This window comes from Loxodonta africana, chromosome 25 (genome assembly GCF_030014295.1).
Source record: "Loxodonta africana isolate mLoxAfr1 chromosome 25, mLoxAfr1.hap2, whole genome shotgun sequence".
Classification (NCBI taxonomy): Eukaryota; Metazoa; Chordata; class Mammalia; order Proboscidea; family Elephantidae; genus Loxodonta; species Loxodonta africana.
In genome coordinates, this window is record NC_087366.1 from 21,752,071 (window position 1) to 21,779,283 (window position 27,213).

Consider the following 27,213-nt stretch of genomic DNA (forward strand, 5'->3'; position numbering starts at 1 on the left):
GTGGATGGAGTAAACCTTTCGGGACCTTCGTTCGCTGATGTGGCACAACTCAAGATGAGAAGAAACGGCTGTAAACATCCATTAATAATCGGAACCTGGAATGTATGAAGTATGCATCTAGGAAAATTGGAAGTCATCAAAAATGAAATGGAACGCATAAACATTTATATCCTAGGCATTAGTGAGCTGAAATGGATTAGTATTGGCCATTTTGAATTGGACAATCATATAGTCTACTATGCTGGGAATGACAACTTGAAGAGGAATGGTGTTGCATTCATCGCCAAAAAGAATGTTTCAAGATCTATCCTGAAGTACAACGCTGTCAGTGATAGGATAATATCCATACGCCTACAAGGAAGACCAGTTAATACGACTGTTACTGAAATTTACACACCAACCACTAGGGCCAAAGATGAAGAAATAGAAGATTTTTATCAGCTGCTGCAGTCTGAAATTGATCGAACGTGCAATCAAGATGCATTGATAATTACCGGCGATTGGCCTGCAGAAGTTGGAAACAAAGAAGAAGGATCAGTAGTTGGAAAATATGGCCTTGGTAATAGAAACAATGCGGGAGATCGAATGATAAAACTTTGCAAGACCAATGACTTCTTCATTGCAAATACCTTCTCTCACCAACATAAACGGCGACTATACACATGGACCTCGCCAGATGGAACACACAAATCAAATTGACTGCATCTGTGGAAAGACACGATGGAAAAGCTCAATATCATTAGTCAAAACAAGGCCAGGGCCGACTGTGGAACAGACCATCAATTGCTCATATGCCAGTTCAAGCTAAAACTGAAGAAAATTAGAACAAGTCCATGAGAGCCAAAATATGAGCTTGAGTACATCCCACCTGAATTTAGAGACCATCTCAAGAATAGATTTGATGCCTTGAACACTAGTGACCGAAGACGAGACGAATTGTGGAGTGACATCAAGGACATCATACATGAAGAAAGCAAGAGGTCATTGAAAAGACAGGAAAGAAAGAAAGAAAAGACCAAGATGGATGTCAGAGGAGACTCTGAAACTTGCTCTCGAACGTCGAGCAGCTAAAGCAAAAGGAAGAATTGATGAAGTAAAACAACTGAACAGAAGATTTCAAAGGGCTCATGAGGAACCTTTACATAGATCAAGAGGCAATTGTTTGCACAGAACAAGGGGATACTGATTGGTTTAAAGTCAGGAAAGGTGTGCGTCAGGGTTGTATTCTTTCACCATACCTATATTCAGTCTGTATGCTGAGCAAATAATAGAGAAGCTGGACTATATGAAGAACAGGGCATCGGGATTGGAGGAAGACTCATTAATGACCTGTGTTATGCAGATGACACAATCTTGCTTGCTGAAAGTGAAGAGGACTTGAAACACTTACTAATGAAGATCAAAGACCACAGCCTTCAGTATGGATTGCACCTCAACATAAAGAAAACAAAAATCCTCACAACTGGACCAATGAGCAACATCATGATAAATGGAGAAAAGATTGAAGTTGTCAAGGATTTAATTTACTTGGATCCACAATCAACAACCATGGAAGCAGCAGTCAAGAAATCAAAAGATGCATTGCATTGGGTAAATCTGCGGCAAAGGACCTCTTTAAAGTGTTGAAGAGCAAAGATGTCACCTTGAAGACTAAGGTGCGCCTGACCCGAGCCATGGTATTTTCAATCGCATCATATGCATGTGAAAGCTGGGCAATAAATAAGACCGAAGGATTGACGCCTTTGAATTATGGTGTTGGCGAAGAATATTGAATATACCCAAAACTAAAGACCAAACCCAGTGCCATCGAGTCGATTCCGACTCATAGCGACCCTATAGGACAGAGTAGAACTGCCCGATAGAGTTTCCAAGGAGCACCTGGCGGATTCAAACTGCCGACCCTTTGGTTAGCAGCCGTAGCACTTAACCACTGCACCACCAGGGTTTCCTGATTGAATATACCATGGACTGCCAAAAGAACGAACAAATCTCTCTTAGAAGTACAAACAGAATGCTCCTTAGAAGCAAGGATGGCGAGACTGCATCTTACATACTTTGGACATGTTGTCAGGAGGGATCAGTCTCTGGAGAAGGATATCATGCTTGGCAGAGTACAGGGTCAGCGGAAAAGAGGAAGACCCTCAACAAGGTGGATTGACACAGTGGCTGCAACGAGCTCAAGCATAACAATGACTGTAAGGATGGCTCAGGACTGGGCAGTGTTTCATTCTGTTGTGCACAGGGTGCCTATGAGTTGGAACCGACTCAACGGCACCTAACAACAACAACCACCATTGAACTAACACTGTAATTGTAATTGTTAATTCTGAATGTTGTGAGGTCTTACCTTCCTGCCCTGCCATGACTACCTTCCAATAAACTAAATAAGTTTATGCATGACAAACTGAGTATCTCTCTATTAATTTTCTAAGATATTAAACCCTCCAGGACAGTCCTCTTCTTCACATACACCCTCTCCCATGCTCCTCCCTCATGAAGGTATGCTTATTCCCGTAAAATCATTTCCAGCTTCTCTGCTTATGTCCAGGGTCTGGCCCTCAGGGACCCCTCAGTGGGGCAGGCCCTGCAGGGCCTCCGTTGGCAGAAGCTGGTTCCCCAGCCTCTCGTGGCCATACAGCGAAAGAGAATTCAGCTGAGCAAGGCTCTCTTAAGTCGCTGCTGGAAATCTTTCAAACTCCCCTTCAACTGGTTTCACTTGAGAGATTAAAGGAGGGGCAGGTTCCCCCGAGAAAGCTGGAGCCCCTGCCCCGACTCTGTGTGCCGCGAACACAGGTGTCTGGGAGCACAGCCATTCGCGGAGGACCGCAGAGTATGACCTTTGAACAGCTGACCCCAGTGGAATCCTTGGAGGCAGCTCAGTGCAGATTAAACACTCTCACTGCTCTCAGGCCAGGCCTGGCTGGCTCTGGGTTAGAAACATTAAGCGACTGCCCACGCATTAGTCTCCACTTCCTCTTCCTAGAATCAGCTTCCTTAGAAGGGACCTGAAACGGCACCTGGTCTGGTTCCTCAATCTCTGGCTTGAAACCATTTAGCACATTTTAGTGCATCTAGTGGAAAGTCCTCCCTCTGGCCCACCGCCTCTATTTGGCCTCCATCCAGCCCCATACGAGCTTGCTAAGCCCAGCTTCTGGCCCCTATGGAGTCCCTGGGTGTTGTAATCGGTTAACGTGCTGCTAACTGAAAGCTAGAGGTTCAAGTTTACCCAGAGGCCCCTTGGAAGAAAGGCCTGGCAAGCTACTTCCCAAAAACCAACTGTTGAAAACAGTACAGAGGGCACTTTTACTCTGACACACATGGGGTTCGGGTTGCCATGAGTGGGAATCAACTCAACAGCCACTGTTTTTGTTTTTTTCCTGGTCCCTAGGGAAGTCTGGCTTTGCATGGCACCCCTGGAAAGTGCACTGATACCTCCCCTCCCTTCGCTCAGGTACAAGAAGGATTTTAGCTCTGAGCTTATAGATCCAGTCTTTGTACACATTCCTTCTCCCTGGTCTGAGATGTGGAGCTCCCTTTTGTTGGCTCTTGGCCAATTTGAGCCTCTTCTGCAATACTCTGTCTCATACCTGACAACCTGGTATGTCTGCCATCTTGGCTGCACAAGGCTTCTGTTCACCCTTGCCCTCTTCTATGTGGGTGTTTCAACAGCTTGCCTGCTCTGTCTGAGTGATAGGGGCGTAAGGAGAGGGCAGGTAAGGAGGGCTGGGTGAGCCTGCGGAAATCTGATGCACAACAGGGGATGCAGGTGGGAAATGATAAGAAGAAGCAAAAGGATACAGCCAGAGCTACACCAGACACTGATGGCACTCCGGCCATTTTGGGGAGACTTGGGGCAGGTTTTGCAACTTAGCCATGACAAAAATATGACAGAGAGGCTGCTACTGTAGGCATTTATTGTCTGATAGAAATGGCCTTCGTTATGGATGTGTGATCTCTACGTTGTATCCAATCAGAGCTGAAGGCAAAGTCTGCTGCTCCCACATGCTTGTACAGAATAGGACGAGACAGCCAGCGAATTAATGCCAGCATCTTGACGTCTTAGTGAGGAACGCAAACCGGCCCAGTTCACGGCCCCTTGGAGGCCCAGGAGGAGGGACTCTTGGTTGCTGGAGGACAGCCTGTGGCAAGGTGGCACCAGCACCTGCCATGCTCCGTCTGCGTGGGGAGACCTGCGTGACATCTGGTGGCCAAGTGCAGCAGCAGTAGGAGCAGGGCACAATCTGGGCAGGACAGGGAAGAGCACTCACCACCCAGAGAGAGGTCCGGGGAGAGCCCCAGGGGCCCCGGTCATTGGAGACCCCTGCTCCTCAGGGCTCCACTGCCTACAAAGGGCCCAAAATGGACTTTGGGGGCTGGAGGACATAGTACAATGCCCTGTGTGTATGACTGCACACTGACAGATGAGTGCAAATGAACTGGTCCCCATCTGGGATTCTACTCCCCAAATACACATTCTGTTTCTGAAGAAAGAAGGGAAGAAAAGTGCTTGGCACTTTCACATATATCTCATCGAATGCTCCTTACAGCTTTCCAATTAAATTTTATTATCCTCATTTTACAGATTAGAGAACTGAGGCTCAGAGGGGGTAAGTAACCTGTGCAAAGCCACACAGCCAGATAGCAGAGGTGCTGGGATACAGTCCATACTAGGTCATCTAACTCTATGACTTTACATTGCCTCTCTAGAAAGGCCTATTTCACCTCACCTAAGTAGTCCCTGGGTTGTGTAAATGGTTAACGTGCTAGGCTGCTAACCAAAAGGCTGGAGCTTTAAGTCCACCCAGAGGCACCTTGAAAGAAAGGCCTGGTGATCCACTTCTGAAAAATCAGCCACTGAGAACCCTGTGGAGCGCAGTTCTACCCTGACTCCATGGAGTCGCTGTGAGTCGGAATTAACTAGATGGCAGCTTTTTTAAGGAGAGAGGAAGCTACAGGAATGGTGAAGCGGCTACCAGTGGAGCCTCTGGAGTCTGCTGAGTACTTTATGATGACCAGTACATGTCCACAAATGAAATCTCCCTGTGAGGACAGGCATTTTACCCAGCCTCTGCCCAAGGTACAGAACCGGGGGAGGCATGCACTCTGTCTCTCACGCTCATGTCTAATCCATCAAACTGAGTCAAAACCACCTTCAAAACACACCCGGAATCCAGCGACTTCCCACCACCTCCACAGCCACTCCCAGTCCGAGCCATCTTTGTCTCTCTCCTGCACTAGTGAAATAGCTTTCAAATGAGTCCCCCTGGTTCCACCTCTGCCCCACTGGGGTCTATTCTCAACACAGCAGCCAGGGAGCCTGCAGAAAATGTGAATCAGAGCACCTCTGCTCCCATCCCTCCAGTGGGGCCCCCCCTCACTCAGCATCATAGCCCAAGCCCTCACCACGGCCCCGCCACCTCCTGGAGCCCAGCTGCCCCTTTCCTCCAGCTCACTCTGCTCAGTGCCAGCTGACCTTCTCACAGTTGTAATGGCCACGCTCATCCCTGTGCCTCAGGGCCTTTGCACTACTACCCCCTGGCTGCAATGCTCTTCCCCCAGATACTCACATGGCTCCTCCTTCACTCCATTCCAGTCTCTGCTCAAATGCTGTCTTCTCAAAGAAGTGGCCCTAACTGTCCTGTCTATAACATGCTACACTCCTTGCACAGCCACTCCCTGGGCCCTGATTGATTTTTTTTTTTTTCCTTAGTACTTCCCCTATCATATATATATATATATCATATAAAAATCTGCACGCTCCATGTGGACAGGGATTTTGTCTGCTCCATTTACTACTGTATTGCCATTGCCAAGCCCATTGCCATCGAGTCAATTCCAACTCATAGCGACCCTATAGGACAGAGTAGAACTGCCCCATAGAATTTCCAAGGAGCAGCTGGTGGAATCGAACTGCCAACCTTTCGGTTAGCAGGTGATCTCTTTAACCACTGTACCACCAGGGCTCCGTATCGCCATTAGGTGCTCAATATGTATTTGTTGAAACAGTGAATGATAAACAGATGCAGGGACCCATGCTGCAGACTACAAATTTGGCAGCAGGCAGATTTTCTTACAGGCTCAATAACTTGGAGCAGGTAGATCAAAGCCCTGCTTGACAGAGCCCAGCCAGAGCCTGCTTCTGCGAGTGAATCTTTCTGTGTCTGGGGCCATCCATCCTCTTGTTCCTTCCTCACCCCTCCTTCCCCAGCACACCTGTCCTCTTTTCTACTTACCTGGAAATGCCTGGCAGGGTCCCCTGCCCTGAGACAAATTCTGGGCCACAGCCCTTGAGACAAAGGCCTGGACAAGTAACCATGCCCTGAAAGACTTCTTTCCCTCAGCACCAACCACTGTTCCAGGCAGGACTGAGCACTGGCCAGAGAACAGGATGATGGCCCCAGGGCTCTTTACTGATCTGGCCAGTTCTGGATCAAGACCCAGTGGGCCATCTAGCCAGGGGCATGGGCCAAGACCCCTCTGAACATAACCCTTCAGCACTGGCCCTCATGGAAAGCCATGGACACACAGGCAGACAGGCACACAGCACATGCCCAGACATATCAACAGCTGGAGGAAGGGAACAATTGAAACACATCAACCACATCAAAGAGATCACGAGAGCCAGCCGGCAAGCACAGACAGTTTCCCTCTGGCTCGCCTCTGAAAAGAAGGCCTTCAGGATTCTTATATCAAGATGTCCTCAGACGTCAGAGGGACAGTGGACTCAAATCTGTCAGCTCTACCCACTCCAGCAACCCCATGTCTTCTAGGGGTTGCACCAGCACAGGGCCCTGGAGGTCAGGCTCTGAGGGGGCAGGCCCTCGACTGTTCAGAAAGAGCTCCTAAGGGGAGAATTCTAGTTCTTTGACTGAGAGGTTCTCTGAATCCAGAGGTCCACGACTAAGCCAAGGGCCAGAAAAAGCCTCTGACCATAGCTTCTGGCATGGCTTGTGGTCTGCTAAGGCCCCAGGGCTGTGGGACCCAGGAAGGGGAGGGTGCATACCTGAGTCCCGGCGCCCATTTCCAGAGGCCACGCAGAAGCCAAAAGTGCCCTCCGGGGAGCGCTGTAGCTTCAGCTGGCTCGTGCCGTCTGGGTACACCTCCACCACGTGGCCCACTGCCCGGGCCAGGCTGGGGGCGCCCACGTCTTCCACACTGAGGGCACGCCGGGGTGGGGCCTTGGCCAGCCTGTGAGGGGCCAAGCAGAGACAGGGTGAGGGCAAACAGGGCTGGGGCTCTGGGGCTCAGTCCCTCCCTGGTTTAGAGGGGCCTGATGCTTTTCTATTTCAGAGTCTAGCACTGAAGGCTGGGGCCTCACTGACCTTAACCAGCAAAAAGAGCCTGGCACAGGCCGAGACTGGAGGGTCCCCACGAATGTCCCAACGCTGCTGCAGAACCAAAAAGCTCCCGCAAAAGCAGTGGTTTTTAACCTTTTTGAGTGCAGAGATCCCTCTGAGAATCTGATGAAAGCTACCATTTTATATAAAATTTCTGGAAGTTAATGGACCCTTGAAGTTCACCCATGGGGCTGGGGTCAGAACAGCTAGCTTAGAGGTTCTCATCAGAAGTTGGGATTTCTCTGGGTGGTATCACAAGTAAGGGGCTCTTTCAGGGAGCCCTGTATCTGGGTCTTTAATTGGACCAGTTCTACTCCGTCCCATAGGGTTGCTATGAGTCAGAATCGACTCAACGGCAATGAGTTTGGTTTTTTTTTTTTTTTTTCAGTTGGGTTAAGAAAGCTCTCTGAGCATTCTTATTTCAAGATGTCATCAGCCATCAAAGGGACATGGAGTCAAAGCTGCCCAACTCCACCCACCGCACCAACCCCCCATCTTCTCAGGACAAGGGCACTGGGGGCCATACTCCAGACTCCTATGGCGCCCCGTCTCTCCACACCCGTGCTTTCCATCTCTACCCGACTTGTTAGAGGGAGGCACAGTGGTCACCTTGCTTTCTCTTTTAAATTGTATTTTATTGTGTTTTTGGTGAAGGTTTACACAGCAAGTTAGGTTCCCGTTGGACAGTTTCCACACAAATTGTTCGGTGACATTAGTTACATTTTACATGTGTGAAGACCTTGCTTTCTCTTAAAGGGAGCCCACTCGGGGCTGTGCCGCTGAGGCAGGAAGGAGTTAAACTTACAGCCCCACTGGTCTCTCTCTGAGTTCATCCACCAAGCCACTTGTGCCCACTCTTACCTGCCAGTTGCACTGTGGTCCTCTGGCTCCCCTACCAAGTAGAGGCTGGAACGGTCCACCTTGTTGCTTAGCAGTGAGTAGAGATTCTGAAAGGAGGCAGCTTTCCGATGTTGGTGAGAGGGTGACACCTAGTGGAGAAGATCCAATATTGCAGGTGAGAAAAGCTACCTGGGAAGCGGCTGACGGGGGACTTGGCCCCTAACACCAACCTACCAGAAACCCAGCCGCAGTCAGTTGATTCTGACTCAGGGCAGCCCCATGTGTGTCAGAGTAGAACTGTTCTCCACAGGGCTGTCAATGGCTGGTTTTTCAGAAGCAGATCGCCAGATCTTTCTTCTGAGGTGCCTCTGGGTGGACTTGAACCTCCAACCTTTCAGTTAGCAGCCGATCACGCTAACCGTTTGCACCATGCAGGGACTCCATCATGAACCTCAAGGCCTTCTAATACAGAATAATGAACACAATTTTAGGGTTAAAATCTGAAATATTATTTTTTGATTCTTCAGTATCTCTTTTTAATTGGTTTCATTAAAAAATTGTGATTTTAAGTATGTACCTTAAAACTTTGTGAATAAAAGGATTAATAAGACAAAAACCCCTCAAGGAGTTCACAAAATAATTGGGGGCGAGTGAGAACAGGTAAGAGATCTAAATGCAGGTGTAGGTGTTAGACTGGAAGTACGGATGACATGCTAAGAAAGCAGAGAGACTTCTGCTCAGGAGGCTTGGGGACACTAGAGGACCTGACACCTGAGAGAGCCTTGAAGCTAGTGTTCTCCTGGTGAAGAAAGAGGTGAGGGTGTTCCAGGAAGAAAAAACAACATATGCAAAGACATGGATGAGAGAAAGCATGGTATGTTCTGGAGCACACATGTAGTGTGAAAAGTGGTAAGACAGGCTGGAGCCTGGGGGCCAGACCTGGAAGGACCTTACCTGCCCTGCCAAGGAACCACTGAGTGATGTTCATCAGGACAGCAACATGGTCAGATTTGTGTTTTAGAAATTGACCCAGTGTGACAGCTATTCCAAAGCTGGGGGTGCAGGTATGGAGACGGAGGCAGGGAGAACAAAACTTTTACACAAATAATTGCACACGTTATTTATCACATTTTAAAGAGTCAGTTCTGACTCATAGTGACCCTATATGCATATACCCATATTGCCTCATACACACAGGAAAGCTGGACAATGATAAGGGAAGACTGAAGAATTGATGTATTTGAATTATAGTGTTGGCAAAGAACATTGAATATACCATGGACTGCCAGAGGAATGAACAACTCTGTCTTGGGAGAAATAGAGCCAGGATGCTCCTTAGAAGTGAAGATGGCAAGACTTCATCTCACATACTTTGGACATGTTACCAGGAGGGACCAATCCCTGGAGAAGGACATCATGCTTAGTAAAGTAGAAGGTCCGTGAAAAAGTGGAAGACCCTCAAGGAGATGGATTGACACAGTGGCTGTAACAATGGGCTCAAACATAGCAATGATTGTGAGGGTGGTACAGGACTGGGCAGTGTTTCATTCTGTTGTTCATGGGGTCACTGAGTCGGAACCAGCTCCATGGCACCTCGACAGCACCTAACAAATTTTATTACATTTGAAAACCATGCTTTGAGGGAGATGTAAGCCACGTTATCAGGAAGCTTAAGAGGGGGACCTGACCTTGTATCAGAGTTCAAGAAGGCTTCCCCAAAGAAATCCTGTTTAAATCAGATCTGAAGGACAAGCAGAAGTTTCCTAGGGAAAGGCGAGAGGAGGAGAAAAGAGGACAGCCTCCCAGATGCAGGTTGAAAGGTACAGGGGGAAAAGCCACAGCTCCTTGAAGTACTGTGGGAGGCAGCCAGTGTGGTCCAGGTGTGAGAACAGGGCGGCTGCCTTCTCAGGAGGACCAGGGGAGAAAAAAAGACACCCCAGTGAAGCTTTCACCACCCTCTCATCAAACATTTTCCAAACACAACATTCTAACAGGCAGTATCTCACCCCTGAGATATGTCATAAATACTTCCGGGTGACAGATTTCTTTCTTCTTTCTTCAGTTCTTGAAGATTTCTTTCCACTGTTCAGCCCTCCCTAGACTCCCTCATACCTTTCTCAGCCAGTTTACTTTCCATCTTTGCACACTCAGCTTAAATTGATGATAAATCTCTCCACTACACTAACACTGTTGTCGTTCCCCTTGAGGTGTTTACAGAGATAGACGCTCCCACGGCAGTAAATCTAGGCACCATGGCTTAGACACACATTGCACAAATCTCTGGTCAAGAGCAAAGTGAAATCCTGGAGCACAGCGTCTTATCCCTGGTTTACGATCTCGTTGCTTCTGTTTCTTTGTCTTTTGCTCACTCATTCAACAAATATTTACTGAGACCTCACCACCACCATGTACAGGGTACAGACTTTGGGGCAAGACAACAGCCTGTATTCTCTTCCCCCCTGCAGCCTGAAAAGGGAAAGCTCCAGTGTCCCAACGCACCATCATCCCGCTGCATTCTGCCCAGGGAAGGAGGAGGGACAGAGAGGAACAGACAATAGTTGGTGCGTGCAAGTTGGATGGTGTCCCCCCAAAATATGCATTGGAATCCTAACCCCTGAAGGCGTGGATGTAATCCCATTTAGAGATAGGGATTTTTATTATGTTAATGAGGCCTTATCAGTGAAGGGTGTGTCCTAAACCTATCACTTCTGAGTTATAAAAAGATCAGATTAGACAGAGAAGTAAGCACAAATGAGGGAAGATGGATGCCATATGAAGATCACTGAGGAACGCTGGGCTGCAGACCCTAAAACAAGGATCTTCCCCCAGACCTGACAATGAGAGCCTTCCCCTGGAACTGGTGCCCTGAATTCAGACTGCTAGCCTCTTGAACTGTGAGAAAATAAATTTCTGTTCTTTAAAGCCCCCAACTTGAGGTATTTCTGTGACTGCAGCCCTAGGAGACTAAGACCCCTGGGAAAACCTCTGAACAGAGCAGGGTTTGCAGAGGCCTAGTGGAGAGTTAGGCCACTACCACTGGTTTGCCAGCCCTCTAGCACATGGGGAGGGAGAACCTGGGCTAACTGCTCTGTATTCACTCACTCATTGTGTATTGAGTGTGTGCACTGGACCAGCCACTGTACTAAGTGTTGGGAATATAAAGATCTAGTTGTCTTCCCTCAAAGAATTCACACTCCAGTGGGGGAGACAGACAAAAATCAGTTAAAACACTGTGTGGCGAGCTCATGAAAGAGGAAAACACAGGGTGAGCTGGGAACACCGAGCAGAGGTCCCCAGCTCAGCCCGAGGAAGGGCTGGAAACAGCTTCCTGGAGGGGTCAATGCTTGAAGTATTGATGAGCAGAGGTTAGTAGGTAGCGAAGGTGTGAGAAACATTTCAGGCCAAGGTTCAAGGTGAGAAAGCCTATGGCCTGGTTATAGAACTACAGGAGGTCAAGTATAATTGTAGTCAATAGTGTTGGAAGGAGAGTGTTATGGATTGAATTGTTCCCCCACAAAATGTGTGCCAATTTGGCTAGGCCATGATTCCCAGTATTATGTGATTGTCCACTATTTTGTGATCTGATGTGATTTTCCTATGTGTTGTAAATCCTATCTCTATGATGTTACGAGGCAGGATTAGAGGCAGTTATGTTAACGCTAATAAGGCAGGACTCAATCTCCAACATTAGATTGTGCTCTAAGTCAATCTCTTTTGAGATATAAAAAAGAGATGCAAGCAGAGAGACACAGGAAACTTGTACCACCAAGAAAGTAGTGCCAGGAGCACAGTGCGTCATTTAGACCCTGAGTCCTTGTACAGAGAAGCTCCTAGACCAAGGGGAGATTGATGACAAGGACCTTCCTCCAGAGCCAACAGAGAAAGGGAAATACTTTCTCTGGAGCTGGCATCCTGGGTTTCGACTTCTAGCCTACTAGGCTGTGAGAGAATAAACTTCTGTTTGTTAAAGCCACCCACTTCTATTATAGCAGCACCAGATAACTAGGACAGAGAGTGACAAGAGGTGAAAGCAGACAGAGCACAGGGGGCCTTTGGCAATGCCAAGTGGTCTAGACTTTATCCTGAGGGCAGTGAGTGACCTGGTGGTGTGCAGCAAGGGGTAGGGTGGCCAGATTGACATATTAGAAAGACCACTCTGGAAGTCACATGGGAAAGGCTCCCTGGGAGGCCAGTCAGGAGGCTGTTGAAGTAACCCAGGTGTGAAATAATTTGTGCCTGGGCTAAGGTAGTTGTGTGGCCATGGAAAATTCCTGAGTGATAAGGCAGTAGACTCTCTAGGACTTGGCAAATGTGAGGGGGAAGGAGAGGGAGAGGAGAGAGAGGAGTGGGAGGAGAAAAAGGAAGGAGAGGGAGGAGTGAAGATGAGCTGAGACTGGGGCAACTAGGCGGAGGGACAGAGTGTGGGATGCTGCCTAGTACAGAAGAAAGAACAGCAAAGGCCAAGCTAGAGTCCCTTCAGTACCATGTCCAGGGAAACCCAAACCTCATGGACCAACTATAGGGATGCCAGTAACTTCCCTTTCTCTATGTGGGACTACTAGGGAGGCACCCTTAGCCCTTCATTCCCAACCTTTCATTCCAGTGATGGCTATACCACCCCTGGCCTCACATACCCCTTGGCTGGGGCCCTCAGGACTCACCAAATGCAAGGATTGTAATGATGGGATTCTCTTCACTTTGGGGCTGCTGGTGTGTGACGCCGGGTTGGGTGCAGGGGACTGCAGCTGCTCCACACTGTAGCTACGGGACTTCCCCAGCTTGGGCCGGGTACTCTGGCCCAGGGCTGCAAAGAACTTCTTCAGCCCCAGGGTGGAGGCGATGCTGCTGCCGCTTTTCTTGTTCCTTTCAGGAGGGGCAGCTGAGGGCGGGCTGAGTCCTGCACTGACCCCTGGTGATGCTCTGAAACACAAGGGCAGACATAAGGTGGGCTGGAGCGAGCCTGGGGTGGGGGCAAGGGCATCCTGCACCTTAGGCGCCTGTGGGCACTGGAAAGGCCAGCAGCAATTCTTCTGGAAGGAACTGGCAACCAGTCTGCAGAGAGAAGGCCAAGTGGACTTCTGCTGGCTACTCTGGCTTGTGGCGCTTTGAGGGAGAACAGCTCAGACAAGACTCCTGACATCACATGCACCTATGGATTTCATTCATTCATTCATATTTTCACTATTTCCTAAGGGCCTACTATGTGCCAGATCCCTGGGTGGCACAAATAGTTTACACTCAACTGCCAATCTAAAGGTTGCCAGTTTGAACCCACCCAGTGGCACTGGGGAAGAAAGGCCTGGTGATTACAGCCAAGAAAACCCTATGGAGCAGTTGTACTCTGTAACAACACATGAGGTTACTATGAGTTGGAATCGACTTGACAGCAGTGGGTTTTCACTATGTGTCAGCCACTTCTGGGCACTGGGGTAAGTGTTAAATAAGATAAGCCAGATGGATTAGAGTGGGAGAGAAGGAAGAGAAATCAGCCAAAATAAGTCCCAGAATTGAGGCTTGAGCACTGTGTGGATGATAGTGTGCTTCCTGGGAAGGGGATATAGGGGGACGCTGTTTCTGTCTATAGCAACTGAGAGTTCGATTTGGCCTTGTTGAGTTTGAGGTACCTATCAGACACTCTGAGAAGTTCTGGTGGCACAATAGTTAAGCTCTTGGCTGCTAACCAAAAGATTGGTGGTTCGAATCCACCCAGTGGCTCTGTAGGAGAAAAGACCTGGCAATCTGCTCCCATAAAGGTTGTTGTTATTGTTGTTCTTAGGTGCAGTTGAGTCAGTTCTGACTCACAGTGATCCTATGGACAACAGAACGAAACACTGTCTGGTCCTGTGCCATCCTCGTGATCATTGTTATGCTTGAGCCCATTGCTGCAGGCACTGTGTCAATCCATCTCCTTGAGGGTCTTCCTCTTTTTCACTGACTTTCCACTTTCCCAAGCATGATGTCCTTTTCCAGGGACTGGTCCCTCCTGATAACACATCCAAAATATGTGAGACAAAGTCTTGCCATCCTTGCTTCTAAGGAGCATTCTGGCTGTACTTGTTCCAAGACAGATTTGTTCATTCTTCTAGCAGTCCATGGCATATGCAATACTCTTTGCCGACACCACAATTCAAAGGATCAGTTCTTCTTTATTCATTGTCCAGCTTTTGCATGCATATGAGGCGACTGAAAACACTTAGGCTTGGGTCAGGCACACCTTAGTCCTTAAAGTGACACCTTTGCTTTTTAACACTTGCAGCAGATTTGTCCAATGCAACAAGTCGTTTGATTTCTTGACTGCTGCTTCCGTGGGTGTTAATTGTGCATCCAAGAAAATACCTACTTGGAATACACTCAAGGAAATCCTTAACAACTTCAATCTTTTCTCAGTTTATCATGATGTTGCTTATTGGTCCAGTTGTGAGGGTTTTTGTTTTACGTTAAGGTATAACCCATACTGAAGGCTATATTCTTTGATCTTCATCAATAAGTCCTTCAAGTCCTCTTCACTTTCAGCAAGCAAGGTTGTGTCATCTGCGTATCGCAGGTTGTTAATGAGACTTCCTTCAATCCTTTTGCCTCATTCTTCATATAGTCCAGCTTCTCAGATTATTTGTACAACATACAGATTGATTAAGTATAGTGAAAGCATACGACCCTTTCGCACACCTTTCCTGATTTTAAACCACGGAGCACATCCGCTTGTTCTCTTTGAACAACAGGCTCTTGATCAGTGTACAGGTTCCTCATGAGCACAATTAAGTGTTTTGAAATTCCCATCCTTCATAACATTGTCCATAATTTGTTATGATCCACATAGTCAAATGTCTTTGCATAGTCAATAAAACACAGGTAAACATCTTTCTGGTATTCTCTGCTTTCAGCCAAGATCCACCTGATATCAGTAATGTTATCCCTTGTTCCACATCCTCTTCTGGATCTGCTTGAATTTCTGGCAGTTCCCTGTTAATGTACTGCTGTAACCACTTTTGAATGATCTTCAGCAAGATTTTACTTGTATGTGATATTAGTGATATTGTTCAATAATTTCTGCATTCAATTGGATCACCTTACTTTGGACTGGGCACAAATATGATCTCTTGCTGGCCAGGTAGCTGTCTTCCAAATTCCTTGACATAGAAATTTCTGGCCAGGTAGCTGTCTTTCAAAAAATGAGTGAGCACTTCCAATGTTGCATTCCTTTGTTGAACATCTCAGTTGGTGTTCCATCAATTCCTGGAGCCTTGTTGATTGCCAGTACCTTCAGTGCAGCTTGGACTTCTTCCTTCAGTACCTTCAGTACCAGTGGTTCTTGATGATATGCTACCTCCTGAAATGACTGTATGTTGACCAGCTTTTTTGGTTCATTGACTCTGTGTATTCTTTCCATCTACTTTTGATACTTCCTGCATTGTTCAATATTTTGCCCGTAGAATCCTTCAATATTGCAACTTGGGGCTTGAATTTTTTATTCAGCTCTTTCAGCCGAGCATTTCTTCCTTTTTGGTTTTCTAACTCTAGGTCTTTGCACTTTTCATTATAATACTTTACTTTGTCTTCTCGAGCCACCCTTTGAAATCTTCTGTTCAGTTCTTTTATTTCATCATTTCTTCCTTTCCCGTTAGCTACTTGATGCTCAAGAGTACATTTCAGAGTCTCTTCTGACCTCCATTCCAGTCTCTTCTTTCTTTCCTGTCTTTTAATGACCTCTTGCTTTCTTATGTATGATGTCCCTGATGTCATTCCACAACTCGTCTGGTCTTCAGTCATTAATGTTCAATGCATCAAATCTATTCTTGAGGTGGTCTCTCAATTCAGGAGGAATACACTCAAGGTCATACTTTGGCTTATCGTGGACTTGTTCTAATAATCTTCAGCTTCGACTTGAACTTGCATATGAGCAATTGATGGTCTGTTCTGAAATTGGTCCTTGGCCTTGTTCTGACTGATGATATTGAGCTTTTCCATCATCTCTTTCCAGAGATGTAGTCAATTTAATTCCTGTGTATTCCACCTGGTGAGGTTCATGTGTATAGTTGCCATTTATGTTGGTGACAAGGCATTTACAATGAAGAAGTTATTGGTCTTGCAAAACTCTATTATGTGATCTTCAACATTGTTTCTATCACTAAGGCCACATTTTCCAATTACTGTTCCTTCAACTACAACATTCCAATCACCAGTAATTATCAATACATCTCAATTGCATGTTTGATCAATTTCAGATGCAGAAGCTGATAAAAATCTTCAGTTTTCTCATCTTTGGCATTAGTGGTTGGTGTGTAAATTTGAATAATAGTCGAATTAACTGGTCTTCCTTGCAGGCATATGGGTATTATCCTATCACTGACAGTGCTGTACTTCAGGATAGATCTTGAAATGTTCTTTTTGATGATGAATGCAATGCCATTTCCTTCTTCAATTTGTCATTCCTGGCATAGTATACCATATGATTGTCCCATTCAAAATGGCCAATACCAGTTCATTGCAGCTCACTAATACCTAGGATGGAGCCCTGGTAGTGCAGTGGTTAAGAGCTCTGCTGCTAACCAAAAAGGTCAGCAGTTTGAATCCACCAGCCACTCCTTGGAAACTCTATGGGGCAGTTCTGCTCTGTCCTATAGGGCCACTGTGAGTCAGAATCAACTGGACAGCAATGGGTTGTTTTTTTTTTAATGCCTAGGACATCAGTGTTTATGTGTTCATTTAATTCCTGATGAATTCCAATTTTCCTAGGCTCATACTTCGTACATTCCATGTTCCAATTATTAATGGATGTTTGCAGCTGTTTCTTCTCATTTGGAGTCATGCCACATCAGCAAATGAAGGTCCTGAAAGCTTGACTCCATCCACCTCATTAAGGTCAACTCTACTTTGAGGTGATAGCTCTTCCCCAGTCATATTTTGAGTATCTTCCAACCTGAGGGGCTCCTCTTTCTGCACTATATCAGACAATGTTCCACTGCTATTCATAAGGTTTTCACTGGCTAATTTTTTCAGAAGTAGACTGCCAGGTCCTTCTTTCAAGTCTTTCTTAGTCTGGAAGCTCAGCTGAAACTTGCCCACCAAGGTTAACTCTGCTGGTATTTGAAATACCAGTGGCATAGCTTTTAGCATCACAGCAATATGCAAGCCACCACAGTGCAACAAACTGACAGACATGTGTGGTCCATAAAGATCACAGCCTAGGAACACTTTGGGGGCAGTTCTATCCTGCCACATGGGGTTGCTATGAGTTGAAAATCAACTTGACAGTACCAAACAACAAAGCACCTAATAACAATTGGACATCCTAGTGGAGATGTCAAGGAATCTCAGGGTGAATCTGGAGCCCTGGGAGACATGGCTCTCAGTGGCATGTGAAGCCCAGGGCTCTGTGGGGTCACCAGGGATGGTGTGTATATGGAGAGGAGAAGGCCCTGCCCAGAGCACTGGGCTCACTAAAGCTTTGAGGTCAAGCCAAAGGGGTTCCAGGGCAAGGACTCAGACCCTCAAAGCTGAAGGAGACAGTGGAAATGTGAATGCTGGGAGGAAAGCCTAGAGTCAGGAGCTAGCCCTCTCAGGCAGGCAACCCCATTTTGAGGGCACTTAGGGCCTAGAACTGCTAGTCAGCTGTCCCCCATGGCACAGTACAGTGCCTAGAGCTGGAGGCTGTTCAACGAATGCTCAGTGAATGAATAATCAAGTACATTAGACTAAAAATGATTGGGAAAGCAGTATTGGGGTGCCAGGCTCAGACATAAGTCTAGGAACCCTCCAAAGATTTGGGGGTAATGGGGCCAGTCATAAGACTCCCCTAGGGGGCATCTTTCCCCACCCAGTGCCCCTTTTCCCCACTCCCCGACCAGCACTCTGACTCCTGTCACTCACCCTGACGGCACACGCCCTCCAGACCTTGGCTCTGTCCTCTGCGGGCCTTCGTCTGGCTCCTCCAAGGCCAGGGAGAGGGTGGTACCTGTGGAGCTGATGGTGCCAATGGCTGCTGGGCCAGGAAAGCCCTGAAGTCCTCCTGCAACAACCACAGTATTGCTCCTGTGTTGACCTGACCCAGGCCCACAGGCATGGTTGGGGGAGAGGCATTCCCAAGAACCGAGGCAGGAGATCAAGAGGAAGTGGGAGAGAGGCCAGAGCCCCCAAAAGCAGTGAGAGCTGTGGTGAGACATCCACCAGGAAGCAAGGGGTGGAGGCAGGAACGAAGACCTCTAAGGTGAACAGGGCCCCTCCCTTAGTGTCAGGTGTTAGGAGCCCTCTACATGGTAAACCCATCGCCCAGCACAGAGCCTGGTACATGGTAGATGATTAGTAAATGAATGTGGAATGAATGTCATAAGTCACATCCCTTCTCTATCAAGGGACATATTGTTATCGTTGGGTGCTGTGGAGTCCATTTCGACTCATAGAGACCTCATGTGACAGAGTTGAACTGTCCCATAGGGTTTTCTAGGCCATAATCTTTACAGAAGCAGATTGTCAGGTCTTTCTCCCTTGGAGCCACTGGGTGGGTTCAAACCACCAACCTGTCTGTTGGGCCACAAGCGCTCCCTACAAAAAATTAAACCAAACCCATTGCTATCAAGCTGATCCTGACTCATAGTGACCCTATAGGACACCGTAGAACTGCCCCATTGGGTTTCAAATGAGTGGCTGGTGGATTGGAACTGCCGACCTTTTGGTTAGCAACTGAACTCTTAACCACCGTGTCACCAGAGCTTCAAGGTCTCTCTAGTTGAGAGCAAAAGTCTATATTCTTAGAACAAAAACACAACCTTGTTGGTTGGAATTTCTAACTGCTTTAAAAATAGCCACTGTTCTGTAGCATCTATTACGTGCTGGTGATACAGAGATTATTCCATTTATTCCTATGAAATAAGTTCTATTGTTATTAAGTGGCCTCGCCAGATCTCATAGCTAATGAGAGGAGAAGCCTTGCCCTAAGCCTGGGAAGAGAGTGGCCACCTACCTCCTTAATCAACACCTAAAAAAAAAAAAAAAAAATTTTTTTTTTTATAGAGCAGACTCCAGGCCTGGAGGAGGTGAAGGTCTGGCCTGCCCAGAAAGGTCATCCCATCTCAGAGTAGGCGAGCTGCAGGAAGTGGTTAAGGGCAAGCCAGCAGCCAGCCGAGAGCCCACCCCCAGACGGAAACCACAACTTGGCATGTGGTGGGAGGGCCCTCAGGGTGAGGTGTTTTTTCACAGTGAGTGTGAGTAAAGGAGGGAGAGGGAAAGGAAAGTGTGTCTCTGTGTGGGGTGCAGTGGGCGGCCAGCAAAGCCAGGGGTGGCATCTGCATCTTCATAAATCATTATGGCCATCATCTCTCTGCTCCTGTTCCTCTGCTGTTTCCAAGCCCTCAATCCCCCTCAATCCAGCCCAGCCCCAGGGTTGCCAGAGCTGCAGATGCATTACGGCAAGTGTGTTGGGCAGGCCTGTCATCTGGTTATATTAACCTAAAAGTGAGGGGCTAAGTTGGTCACCTCAGATCACAGCATTGGGTACCCTAAGGCTGCTGATGCCCAGGATTTGTCCACAATCTGAGGACTCTTTCCAAGGGCAAAGAGGTGCTACCCTACACCCTTCAGCAGCCTGGCCTGCAGAGACCTATGGGGTCTGGGCTGGGGGAGGACTCAGGCACCAGAGGGCAAGCCCAGCACACCTTGTAGAAGCTCTGACCGCTGGCCACTATGCCCTCCGGATAGAGTATCTGCCTGGTCACAGGAGGTCTCAAGGGCAAGAACACTTGCTGATTAATTCACCCATGCATTCCCCACAGTGCCTAGAACAGCACCTGGCATGTAATAGGTGCTCAATCAATGTTGAATGAAATGAAGATGTTGGAAGGGCCTGCCCATGTGGTTAGTGGCCATTTACTGCTCTAAAGCAGGTAACAAATCCTAAAGCTGCTGCCCCTTACTGCTCTGCTGAGAGTAAAATTTCCTAAAAGCCCAGACCTCCAGCAGCCATGAAGCGCAGAGCTTCTTCGCACGCCTCAGGGTTCCCAGCATTAACAGGCATGGGGGGATTACTCAATAAGCAAGGTAAGCACAGGCTTACTTGTGCTTACTTCTCCGATGTTGTAAAAAAAAAAAAAAACCATGTGAAATTGTTCACTTAAAAATTAGGAAGTAAGAACAAGTAAGCCTGTGCTTACCTTGTTACTGGGCCATCCATCCCTCTCAGGGATTGTAAATTTGAAAAGAGGCTTTGATTCTGTAGAAAGGCGATTGGGGTTCGGAGAGAGAGAGATGCCAGCCATGCCTAGAAGCAGAATCTTTGATGTGGTGAAAGAATGTGAAATTATTCACTACAGATGATCTGGTAAGCAGTACGGAGCCCTGGTGGCACAGTGGTTAACCATTTGGCTGCTAACCAAAAGGTTGGCAGTTCGAATCCACCAGCCACTCCTTGGAAACCCTATGGGGCAGTTCTACTCTGTCCTGTAGGGTCGCTATGAGTCGGAATCGACTCGATGGCCTCAAGTTATGGGTTAAGAGGACACCATCACCACCTCCCCAAGGTTCTGCCACCAGGCTGATGTTGAATTCTGCATCCAGCCCACAGGCCCCACCAGCTCCCCCCATGCCATATGCTGCTCTGAGAAGCTCCAAGAGGCTGTTGGAGTGGTGTGTAGCCTATACTATTTGACTATTAAAAGGAAAGGAAGTGACCAATGTCACTGATCATTATGTCTAGAAACTGGAATGGAAGCAGGTTTTGCTGTGTATATATCCATCAAAAATAAAAAAGGAAGGAGATGAAGACTCTGAAACCCTGGTGTACCACAGACCAGCCTGGGCCATCTGCTCCACCTGGGCCACCTACTCCACCTGGGCACGAACCAATGGCACCCCCTTACCTTCTCTACTGTTCTCCGGCGGTGGCTCTGCCTCCTGGCTGCAGGGGCCCCTCTCCACCCTGCCCTCAGGAGTGGCTTCTCCCCAGGGCTCCTGCAGCCCCGGAGGCTCGCCGTTGTTGCAGTTGTTGGTGGACAGTGCCAGCAGTGGGCGCCTTACTTGGGGGCTGCGGGACTGGATCTGTGGGGGCATGCGCTCACAGGTCCTGGGAACCACACTTCTTGAAGAAGGCAGGGAAGTGTCCCCTGGGTCTCCGTGGTCACCCGCCCTGCGAGACCCAGCCAGGGCTGCCTTCCTGTGAGGCATAGGTGAGGAGGCTGTTTTTCTTGAAGAGGGAGGGGTTGGCACCCGACCTTCTGAGGAGAGGGAAGCCACTGGCTGCTGCGCTTGGTGGGGGGCAGAGGGCTCTGCATGGCTCTGTTCCAGAGAGAAACTGGAGGCAGTTTCCAGAGACTCATGGCTTTCTATAACCTGGGCTTGTCTGCCTGGCCCTGACAGCTGAAAATTCATGGATGAGGTGGTGGCATAGGCTGTCCTGCATGGAGGTGGGGAGTCTGCCAGGTGAGCCCCGGGATTTCCCAGCCCAGGTCCATGTTGCCACTGGGGCCCTAGGGAAGCCCTCTTCGATTCCAGGGCAGGAGGCTTAGGGACAGCATCTTCTCTGGAACACAGAGTTCCTGCCGGCGTGTGTCCTCTGCCTTCTTTCCCCTCATCTCCAACCTCCACATGGTCAACATCAGGCAGGCGACGCTGGGCCTCAGGGCCCCTGGGCAGTTCCATCTTCCTGGACAACCTGTGGCCCTCTCTAGGCCTGGAGGCCCGCGTTCGGCCTCGCGTCCTGCTGGGCTGAGAGATCCCAAGCTCTTCACCGACGGTCCTGCAGCTGTGGGAGGTGTCAGTGCTGTCCAGGGCTGAGTCCACCTCCTCCGGGCGCACAGTGTCTCCGATGTGCGTTTCCCGGATCCATTCCGCGTGGAGCCCCGGCTCAGCAAAGAGGAACCTGACTGGGGAGCTCAGGCCCCTAGAGCTATGGGACTCGGCCAGCACCCCTTCCACCCCACAGGCAGCTTCAATTTCCTGGAGGATCCTTGGGTTTGGGGGCGCCCTCCCCTCCATAGGGCGTTGCTGTTCGATACAGTTGCCACAGGCTCGGCATTTCCTCTCGCTGTTCGGAGGAGGCAGGGGCGGCGGCGGCAAGCCCCAGCGGTGCAGCCCGCCTGCAAGCCTATGGAGTGCCCCTTCCCCAGCGTCCCTGCGCCTTTCGCCCCCGTTGACGTAGTTGGTGAGGTCTGGCTTGGAGCGCAGAGGGCCCTGGTCCACTGCCTGCAACACCGAGTTCAGCACCTGGCGCTGGCGCTGCTGCTGTCGTTCCAGGTACCGGGATTCGACGTCGCCGGCAGACTCATCCTCAAAGCGAACGTGGGACGATGGGGAGGCACTCTGCTTCGGCCACAGCCCACTGCTAGACTCCCCGCTGGAGGAGTCACTCAGGTTCCCGTTCTGGGGGCTGTCTCGGGAGGGAAAGGTCACCCTCGGGTCCAAGGCTGGGCTTCTCCGGTGGTCTCTGATGAAGACAGAAGAGAGATCACAGGCAGAAGATAGGAGACCCCCACACCAGCCGCACCCCTTTACCCTGGGGTGTGGTCTCCCAGTGCTCTTTAGTCACTACAACCCACAAAGATACCCCAATTCGGGTTCCTGGGAGTCAGGCAGCAAAACAGAGTCGTTCACAAGCCCATCATGGTCTTAAGGTGCAGCACTAGCCAAAATCAACACTGCCTTCCCTACAAAGGTCCTGCCCTGTCGCCCTGCCTTATCTCCTACCCCTCCTGTGAGGGCTTCTGTATCATGCAGCTTAAAAGTGCCCTGGTTCGTTATTAAAAAAAACCTCAGGTCGGTTGTGACTCATAGTGACCCCACAGACAAAGGAGAACTCCCACAGCGAACTGCCCCATAGGATTTCCAAGGAGCAGCTGGTGGATGGAACTGCCGGTCTTTTAGTTAGTAGCTGAGCTCTTAACCACTGTGCTACCAGGGTTCTGTCTGCCTTGAGAATTACGCTCTTTTAAGAACTATCTGTATGGGATCAAAGTGACAACAGCCACTTGAAAGATCAGATAGGAACCTTAAGGGGGCAGTGAGTTTATGTTAAGGGGGGAAGAACAACTTAGAAAAGGAGGGTGAGAATGGTTGCACAACTCAAAGAATGTGATCACTGTCACTGAACTGTGCATGTAGAAACAGTCGAATTGGTGTATGTTTTGCTGTGTATATTCTCAGCAACAACCAAGTGCATCCATTCAAGCACTGAGGGCTCTGCTGGAGTGTGACACTGGATGTTTATGAGATGTTTACGCTGCCCTGGAACGCAACGGGCAGTGGGGACCTGCATACCTGCTCCTAGTCAGGACTCCAGTGGTTTTCCCCAATAAACACTGCTCCAGGAGGAATTTTTTTTAAAAAAGGACTACTGGTAAACCAGTGAATTCATCTGCTTTGGGACTTAGGCTTATCTTGTGCTTAAAAGGGCTGCCTTGAGGAATACTGAAGAGTTTAGTGTCAGTCATCCTGTTTTCTGCAACTCACATTCAGGCAGACCTGCATATCTATTGCAGTAGCTACCTGCAAAGCCCCAGTACTTACAGGAATCCATGAAAAGATTTTAATTTTTTTTTTTAATCAGAAGAAAATAAACTTTAAGTCAAGTAAAATATCCTAATATATAATATATATTAACTATATAATAAATATATACTAAAATAACATATAATTATAATATATATTATATATAATATTGTATACATTATAATATATATTCATCTTTAAACCAACATAGTCATAGAAATGTAATTTTTAATTTTTTATGGAGAAAGGGACCCATGAAGGCTAGAGTACCTAGGGCCCATGGAAGCCGCAATGTGGCCCTGCGTTCAGAGGGGGGTTTGTAGTTGAGAGGCGTGAACGGTAGTGGGATCAGCAAGGTGGTGAAGATGGTGCAGGGTCTCACTGTTTGCGTCCACACGGTCGGGGGAGGGGGATTCTCTGTAACTGTGGTGGTGACAGTTATCCTTGGCTGGTTTCTGTTGGGAAGCACTGGAGTTCAACACTCTGACCCTGAGAAACCACATGAGGGTTCTGGGCTCCCACCTGCACTTGTATCTGTTTTAGCCCTACAGGGCCTGAGGAAGGTTTTGTGGGACCATCAGTATGCTATAGGATCACTGTGTATGTGGAGTCCATGGATCAGCCTTCCAGAAGCACTCTGGCCCCTCCGATAGCCCAAGGAAAGGAAAGTCTAGCCAGAGACACAGCGTCACCTCACTCCACAGAAACAGGACTCCAATGAGCAGAAGCTCTGCCCTCACCTCCCAGGCAAGACACCCACGCTAACCAGGCCAACCCTGCCCAGAAAATGCCACTTGGAGTTTAGGTACATCCCCTTAGACACAACAATCCCTATGCAGGCCCCAGAGGGTGATACCCTGCTCTGCTCACAGGATGTGGGTTGGCATGTTCTGGAGAAAAAAAGAAAACAGCCCAGCTTTAAGGGCAGGACATTCTTAACCTAATAAGGGGGTCCAGGTCCCATTAGCTACCTCACTGACCAGAACTTTTACATACAACATGGTGAACTGAAGCATCCCTAAAATTCACTTAAAAGATTGAAATACAATTTTTGTTTTAAAAGGTGAAATGAAGGAGAGCTTAATCATATAAGGTGTCTTCAACCCAATTATTCAAACCCAGAGGCGCCCACCAGCCGTGCTGGGAACAATGCCTAAAGAGAGGGTGAGGACTTTGGCAACAAGTGCAGAGTGAATAGGCACTTAAGCAGCAAGCAGACCACATTCCTGCCAAGCTCATCAAGATGGGGCCACAGCAGACACCTTAGCAATCATTCCTTTTGGAAAGCATTTTAGTCTGAGCTCAGAACCTCTGCAGTAGTCCTGGAATTGTACGGCCTTCATGAGGAGCCCTCTTTCTAGAATCCCACTTTCTACAAGAATGCAGTCCTAACCACATAATCCATGCGAGATATGCAAGCTCTACAGAGTCTTAACATACCCATTATCTTTCACAGGACAATAGCACTTAGGTATCACTCTTGCAGATGTTACCCCTCCATCTTGTAGCTGTGCTCTGCCCTCTTGGGACTAGGAACACTGTCTTAGTCATCTAGTGCTGCATTAACAGAAGTTCTACAAATAGATGGCTTTAACTAAGAAAAATTTATTTCTTCACAGTAAAGTAGGCTAAAAGTCCAAATTCAGGGCTTCAGCTCTAGGGGAAGCCTTTCTCTTCCTCTTTAACCACAGGCAGAGATCATGATTTATAACACATAGGAAAATCACAAAATGGAGGACAACCACACATGGCCTACCAAGTTGACACATATTTTGGGGGGACACAATTCAATCCGTTACACTCCATCCTTTGGCCCTCAAAAAATTCATGTCTTGCTACATGTATGACACATTCGCCCCATCATATCATAGTAAAGTCTTAAATCAAGTCCAAAATCCCAAAACTCCTCTTCCTCTGTGAAATCTAAAATACAAGTTATCTGCTTTCCAAAGGTACAATGGCAGAACAGGCACAAGCTAGACATCTCATTACAAATGGAAGAAACTGGAAGAAAAGAAGGAATAACAGGCACCAAGCAAGTCAGCAGAACACATTATATTAGCCCTCAAGGCTTTGAAAATAATCTGTTCTCCAGGACAATTTATACAATGGCCCTCCCCTCCAGACTCGGGGTATTGGCCACACTCTCCAGACTGAGTGGAGGCCCCTCAGCTGGACTTCAGCTCCGCCTTCCAGGCCCACGGGGACGGAACTCTTGCTGCCTCAGCTTTAGGCTGCTGCATTCTCCTCGTCCATCTGAGTGGTGACTCCACCCTTAGAAACACCAGAGGTCATGGCTCCACCCTTTGAAAACCAAGAGGTTGTGGCTGTACTTTTTGAGACTGAGGCAGCTCCACTTCTTGTGTTCCTTGTCTCTTCAGCTTCCGCTTCTTGGTTTCTTGGCCCCTCGGCAATTCGGGCCTCATGCCTGCATCTGCCCTGCTGGGGCAAGTGTTCCAAAGCTCTGTAGCTCCGCCGATAAGTGTCTGGAGGCACCCCACTCTGCAAGGAAGCCTCCTGTGCACAGGGACTCAGCTCTCTCACTCTGCGGGTCGGCTCCAGCGCTATCTGGTGCTGGCCTCCTGGTTCTGCTGCTGCTGGTTCTCTGCTGCTGCCACTTCTCTGCAGCTGACGCTTCTCTGCTGCTGCTGGTCCTCATTCACTGCCACTCCTCTATCCATTCACAGTTTCAAAACTGCTTCCACATTTTAGGTATCTTTTACAGCAGCACCCCACTCTCTTGGTACCAAATTCTGTCTTAGTCGTCTAGTGCTGCTATAACAGAAATACTACAAGTGGATGGCCTTAACGAAGAGAAATTTATTTCTTCACAGTAAAGTAGCTGTAAGTCCAAATTCAGGGCATCAGCTCTAGTGGAATGCTTTCTCTCTCTGCTGGCTGTGGAGGCAGGTCTTTCTTGTCAGTCTTCCCCTGGACTAGGAGCTTCTCCATGCAGGAACCCTGGGTCCAAAGGACGCACTCTGCTCCTGGTGCTTCTTTTTTGGTGGTAGGAAGTCCCTAACTCTTTGCTTGCTTCCCTTTCCTTTTATCTCTTGCAGGATAAAAGGTGGTGCAGACCACACCCCAGGAAAACTCCCTTTACATTGGATCAGGGATGTGACCTGAGCGAGAGTGTTACATTTCACCCTAATCCTCTTTAACCACAGGCAGAGATCATGATTTATAACACATAGGAAAATCACAAAATGGAGGACAACCACACATGGCCTAACAAAGTTGACACCAACCTAGGTGTGCCTAGTCCCGAAATGGCAGGAGCTTGTGCTGCCAGGTGCTGCTCAATTTCTACTTCGATTTGCTTCTAGAAAATGCAGCTACTGCTAAGCGACCTTCTCATGTCCCGGAAAAGCCCTATCTGTTAAGGCTTTCCCCAGCTACCTCCAGCTAGACCTAGGTTAAAGAAGGCCTTCTGGAGATTGCTCTGCCTGCCCCTGCTCTTCCATCATCTTTCACCAAGCAGTTCTTTAGAAGGAGCAATCCATCTGGGCTGGGTGTGGGGCCTGCTGCATCTGTCTGAGGCCTGGGGCCTATGTGGCATGGCCGT

General features: G+C 48.4%; 1 protein-coding gene across 2 annotated transcripts in view; it reads right to left on the bottom strand.

The window, feature by feature from the left end:
- KIAA1614 (KIAA1614 ortholog) overlaps positions 1-27,213 on the bottom strand; it is a 54,462-nt gene that overhangs the window by 9,232 nt on the left and 18,017 nt on the right. For both annotated transcript variants that reach the window (XM_064276560.1, XM_064276559.1), the window contains 5 exons: positions 21,026-22,587; positions 18,045-18,183; positions 12,839-13,097; positions 8,199-8,326; positions 7,004-7,188 (listed from right to left, as the gene is read on the bottom strand). In XM_064276560.1, coding sequence (XP_064132630.1) covers positions 7,004-7,188; positions 8,199-8,326; positions 12,839-13,097; positions 18,045-18,183; positions 21,026-22,587 — 2,273 coding nt within the window. The remainder of the gene's footprint in view (positions 1-7,003; positions 7,189-8,198; positions 8,327-12,838; positions 13,098-18,044; positions 18,184-21,025; positions 22,588-27,213) is intronic.